The 6,086-nt window shown below is 37.4% G+C and overlaps 1 protein-coding gene across 2 annotated transcripts in view; it reads right to left on the bottom strand.

Annotated features, from left to right (window-relative positions):
- Positions 1 to 6,086, bottom strand: part of LOC107733639 (tyrosine-protein phosphatase non-receptor type 4-like) — a 57,474-nt gene that overhangs the window by 37,835 nt on the left and 13,553 nt on the right. For both annotated transcript variants that reach the window (XM_016545348.1, XM_016545349.1), the window contains exon 2: positions 2,874 to 3,028. In XM_016545348.1, coding sequence (XP_016400834.1) covers positions 2,874 to 3,011 — 138 coding nt within the window. In that variant the 5' untranslated portion in view covers positions 3,012 to 3,028. The remainder of the gene's footprint in view (positions 1 to 2,873; positions 3,029 to 6,086) is intronic.

Raw genomic sequence — 6,086 nt, 5'->3', positions numbered from 1 at the left:
GTTTCTGCTGTAAACAAAGCAGCGCTGCACTTATGAACTTTAATATGCTTTATACAGAGGCAAGATGAAAAGAAAAAATACCATCTAAACTTTTCTACAGACAGTAAGTTCCCCTCAGACATACATTCATATAAACTCCTACACCTAAATGAATCGCGATTTGTTTAGCATCTCAACCGATTTGAATCGTCACATATTTTAATCGATTGTCAACCGGCTCGCGGTTAATCGTTACATCCCTAGTGCTGACTGTCATAACATAATGTGACGTGCTGTTTGAATGCTGAGCGGAGAATGACTGACAGCTGCAGCAGAAGGAAGATGAGTTTCTGTAAACTTAAATTTAACAATGTAAATACAATTCTGTCCCTCACATTAAGATATGGAATGGCTTCAGATGATATAGGCCAGGGGTGGCGAACATCGGTCCTGGAGAGCCGCAGCCCTGCAGAGTTTTGCTTCCATCCTAATCAAACACATCTGAACAAGCTAATCAAGGTCTGAAGGGTTACTAGAAAGCTACAGGCAGGTGAGTTTTAATTAGGGTTGGAGCTGTACTCTGCAGGGCTGCGGCTCTCCAGGACCGGAGCTCGCCACCGCTGATATAGGCTATACAGTGCATGAAAAGCAACCTGGTGCTCTTCTGTTTCTTTTGGTGTATGACTCCCCCTTGTGCTGTATAAAAAGCACAATAATCGTGGTTGTTTAGATAAAATATTCGCGATTAGATGGTTATTTCATTATCGCGACAGGCCTAGTGCTCATTTTCATACACGCATGACACACTTAACTTTCACTTTAGGTTTGTTCCAATTTCCAAAGAAACATGCTAATTGGTGGTTCAAAAGACCTAAACATATGTTTACTGGTTGAATAGATAACAGTTTGAACCAATCTGGGCACGGGGGTAGGACTAAACTTCAACAATCGTTCCTGTTTGGCTCAGGGGAACAAAATGCATTGGTTTCTTTTGATGAATCAATGCTGATCTAAATGTGATGACGTAATCACGTTCACTATGAAGCCTCTGAATGTCCAAATGAGACAAATGTGATACCTCCGAAAAGCAGTGAATCTCCTTTTTACGAGACTTTTAAAGTATTCTGATTAGTGGTTCAAAAGTTATTAAACATCTTTGAGGGTTAACAAACCATATATAAGGCTTGCCAGATCAGTAGCCTAATTCATATACAATCAACAATGAATATGGCAATTCTAGTTATTTAAACTGTTCAAAAGTTAGGGTTAGCCAGATTTAAATACAGAAAAAATTATTATGCATTATTTTATGTTCTAATATGCAGGTTGGTGTTCAAGGAACATTTCTTCTTATTGTTGTGCTGCTTAATATTTTTGTGGAATCCGTGATACATTTGTTAGGATTCTTTGATGAATAATAATTCAAAAAAAAATAAAAAATAAAAACAGCATTTGTTTTGTAGAAATGTTTTTTCTGTAAATTTTGATCAATTTAATGCATCCTTGCTGAATATTAATTTCTCAACAAAATACTGACACCAAACATTTGACTGGCAAGTATAAAAGTGATATTAGAATTATTACTGGTGTTTGCTAATGACAGAAGGTAGAGTAGTGTTTGCTAAAGCAAGCATCACTATTATTATTGCTCATACATAGATTTAAGGATTTTAACAAAACCCCACATTTACTAAACATCGTAACTGGTCTTGCACCATATTAGGCTGCGTTTACACTGCAAGTCTTAATGCACAGATCCGATCTTTTGACCATATCCGATTTTTTTGGCACGTCTGTTTACATTCACTTTAGACACGACTATAAGCTGTTTAATAGCTACAGAGTAGAGGTCTGCAAGCCCGTCGGGTCCCGGCGGGTAATTTTAATTTGTTAGACTATTTTATCTACAGCTCGTTAGAGGTAGAATTCTTTAGTGAAATAAAGTTGATATTTATTGAAATGAATTCGAAGGAGAGAGAGAGAGAGAGAACGAACGCATGCACCCATGTGCGAGCGAGTGATTGTGAAGCACTGCAAACAAGCTTGTCGGTTTAATTACAAAAACTGCTAAGTTATCACCTCATTGCTGAGAAATATATGTAGCTTTTAGCTGTTGTATTTTCAAAATTCACGGGGCGGGGGTTGAAAACCAGCTCCTGAATATGCAATTTCTTACCTATAAAAAGTTTCCATCTCAATAAAATGCGGGTGTTGAAAACCAGGTCCTGAATGTGCAATTTCTTACCTATAAAAAGTTCCCATCTCAATAAAATCAGCACGCCGGCATTAAAACGGCATTAAAAATCTTTATGAGCAAATGTGTCGCCCTAGCATTGGGAGTTCTGTGGAGAATCGGATATGTGTGTTTAGACGTAGGTCGGATGTCCAGATATCAGATGTGTATCCGATTAAAATTTACATTTGGAAGTGGCTCAGATCGGACGCAAAAAAATCGGATCTCGTTCGGGTTTTTGTGTTTACACGTGTGCAACAAATTCCGATTTGTGTCAGATGTGAGCGAAAGATCGGATTTTTTGTGCCAGTGTAAACGCAGCCTTACAGATATGAATCATACCTCAAATTACCTCAAAGCTTGTTGATCAGAGCGATAAGCTATAACTTTTACAAATAATCAGACTCATCTGAGGGATGATGAAATTGGTGAAAAAAATACACAACCGACTAACACTGAAAGAGGGACCCAAGCCATAACAAAAGAACAAAGTATCACAGAGACTTGGACGTGCATAGGCTCCAGCCAGAACACCCGACTAGTACGCATTCAGACATAATCTATCAACTACTCAGAACACACTATCAACCATATAGCAACATGCTACAAAAACATACAGGTCAGAACACTTTAGAAAATTTACTTTTAAAGGAGTACTTACATTGACTTTAAAAGGCTGGACAGTGTTGTCCAAAAGAAAAACGTTGCAGACCACCTCGGTGCGCTGCCTGTCGCGTGCCAGCTCCGTCGCCCGGACATTGTAGGATCTGCCTGCAGGCAACCGGAAGCGTGCGGTCATTACGGTCCAACCAGAGTCTGTAACACAAAAATATCTACTTAAGCTTCTGTGATTCCAGAATAATATAACAAACAGGTCAGGTCAGGTCAGGTCAGTAACTTGTTTAAAACATGCATAATTATTATTCGAAATATTTAATTGCAGCAGAGCCCATTTTGATAGTACCGGTTGAACTAGATCACAGCGTTTCAAGTCTGATTCAGATGCCAACTTATGTGCACACATGACAAACTGATATTTTTTATGTACAGCCTACTTTGTGCCTAAATATATCTATTTCCTTAGGGGTCTACCGTCTTACACAGCTTTTCTTCAGCAAACGGGGCACATGAAGGATGGACTCAGAGAAGAGCTGCTTGTACACAGAAATGCACTTGATACGATTAAAAAAATAGCCTAACTCTCAAATTTTTGAGAAAAGGGGAACATAGTCTAAATTGTTTATCCAAAAGGCCTGAATTGGCTTTTACATAATAATTACACCACTGACATTTTCCCCAAATTAACCTTTAAAAGATTCAATTATCAATCTATATGTTTTTCCACATTTCTCATGTTGTCTTATCTTAGAAGATCTGTTGTGCTTTATTCAGATGAATAGAGCATTCGAGCAGTTTGTGTGTAAAATCAGCCATGTGGAAGCACTTTTTAAAAGCAGCATTCTGACATGTGCACAGGTCACAACCATCAGAGACTCCTGAACTCCTCTCATGTTCATTCATAGATCTACAGTCATGCTAAGGTCAAAGTGAAATATCTCTGACCTTTAAGGTACCTCACAGGGATTTCTGGGCATTCAAGCTTCAAGGTATTTTGTGGACAAAAAAATAGGAAACACTATACTAATGCATATGTGTGATATAAGCATAGTAAAATAAAATAAAAATAAAACAAATAAAAACTCATTGCCTAGTTTAGCCTGTTTCGAAGAGCATTTTAAATTCACAATGTTATAAAAGCAAGACAGATCATGTAAAATGAATGCTTATGAACTAACAACAGATGACCTGTCATCATTTTGTGAAAATACTAGACAGTCTAGAACTGTGTGAGGAGGCTTACGTTTCAGCATAACAGACCATCAAGTATGAGTGCACCTTGCATGAGTCTTGCATGCAAAAAAAATGCCTGAAGTCACCGTTCTGATGAGAAGGTACCTCACCTGTCTGCTGCCTTTGCATTTAAAACACATATAGAAAGAAATTGCCCTTTGCAGACATGAAGTAATATTCAATTCTGTTGTTCACATGTTTATTAATGATTTAAGAATCTCTGGGTTCACTGGTATTTGAATGAAGTAGTTTGCATGTGCACTGCTGGAAGTCAATAATAAAGAAACAGGAGAGAATAAAATACAAAAGGGCAAACTACTAAAGACAGACACAGTTTACAAACGCAGGACAGATGCTATGTTCAATGTTCTTGTTGTGTCATAATGCTGAACCAGTGGCTGAGGGACTCAAAATGGTGTAAACAAAAAGGCAAATGGCATCTTTAATGGTTTACTACAGTCTATTCCAAAAACATCAGCTTTAATGCATTCAAAGCACACAAACTGAGCGCAAAGGTCAGCAAGCATCTACAAAGCGCAGGTGTCCTCAGTGTAGCTCGATCCTCCTACACAAGCTAACCTTTCTAGGAGGGTTGTCCATTCCCTCGGGGGACGTCACCTAACCACATGAGCGTGCTTGAATAGGCTTCCACTACATTCTACATAACTCACAGCTCACGGAACAAGCATTTCACTCGCAAATTACAGCATATAAATGTGAAAACCTTTATATGCTGTAAACCTCATTTGGTTGCACCAGTGCAAGTTTCTGACATGCAAGCATCCTATTGAGTAGGGCTGCACAATTAATCAAATTTCTAATCGCAATTACAATTATGGATGCCACAATTACGTAATCGTTCAAAGCGGCAATTAATCGTTCAAAGTCCACTTATGTTATTCTGCACGCTTAAGATATGTTTTTTTCTTCTACATGTTATCTTAAGGGTTTTTCCATTTTTTTAGTTTTAGTATAACATTATAATACCATTCATATTTTTTACTTTTTTTATAATTTAAAGAAGAAACCAATCCGATGTATATTTGACATTTGAGGCTTAATACTATAGAAACGCACTAATTTTCATATAAATGGAATTTACTGTATGACGCGGAATGTCACGGAATTTGTCAAAGTTTGAATGAATTAATCAAAAGTAGGTCAGTACACTTAAATGGAGTCACGATATGGACTAGTACCTGTAAATATTAAGCCGCAAAAATACTATTTAAATATTAATCCTGCATAATCTGCGTGTCTCGGTGTATGTAAATGGCACAGATGCGCGGTTTTGTTTTCTACACATACAAAGTGTGCGACGCTCGCGGAGGTTTCAGCTTCTGTCGTCTTTCTACATGACCCTCTGAGAGTCACTTCATGATCATTTGACAGTTTCATTTGAGTAAAACTATCGCAGTGTTTCCCACAGACTTACACTCTATTTGTGGTGGCATATATATGCAAATTCATTCTCTGCCAGCAGGAGGCGCTGTTGGAGTGGTAGAGATCAAGGTTTCCCCGGTAACGCTGTACACAAAGCAGCGCTCCGCTCACATACGCTGCTTTATCAGATATTACGTGCAAGATGAAATGAAAAAGACATCCAAAATTTTCTGAAGACAGTCGGTTTCCTTCAGAAATACTGTGATATTGTACAGTGCTAACACGGGGTTTTGAAACGTGCTAATGTGTTTTTTGAACCTTAAACCACATAAACACATTTCATTACACCAAATACACAAAATAATGTTCTTTTTTAGCAGCATCATATGACCCCTTTAAAAGTTCCTCATGGCAACCTGTCAAAATATAAGTTCGTGTTAGCTTAAAGAAATAATCAGAAATATATTACTGTGGTGCAATATGATATACATAATAATAATAATACAACAATTACTACAACTTTTGTTTAAAATAATAATCACACAATACGCTATTTCTTCCATGTTTTAATTTTAATAGTAAACCCTTTGTTTGCCAAAAAATAAAGAGTTTAACTCTCATTTGATTAAAAGATAAATTA

Source organism: Sinocyclocheilus rhinocerous, unplaced genomic scaffold, assembly GCF_001515625.1.
Source record: "Sinocyclocheilus rhinocerous isolate Xijiao unplaced genomic scaffold, SAMN03320098_v1.1 scaffold1842, whole genome shotgun sequence".
NCBI lineage: Eukaryota > Metazoa > Chordata > Actinopteri > Cypriniformes > Cyprinidae > Sinocyclocheilus > Sinocyclocheilus rhinocerous.
Note: the sequence above shows the minus strand (reverse complement) of the source record. Positions and strands in the feature narration are given on the sequence as shown.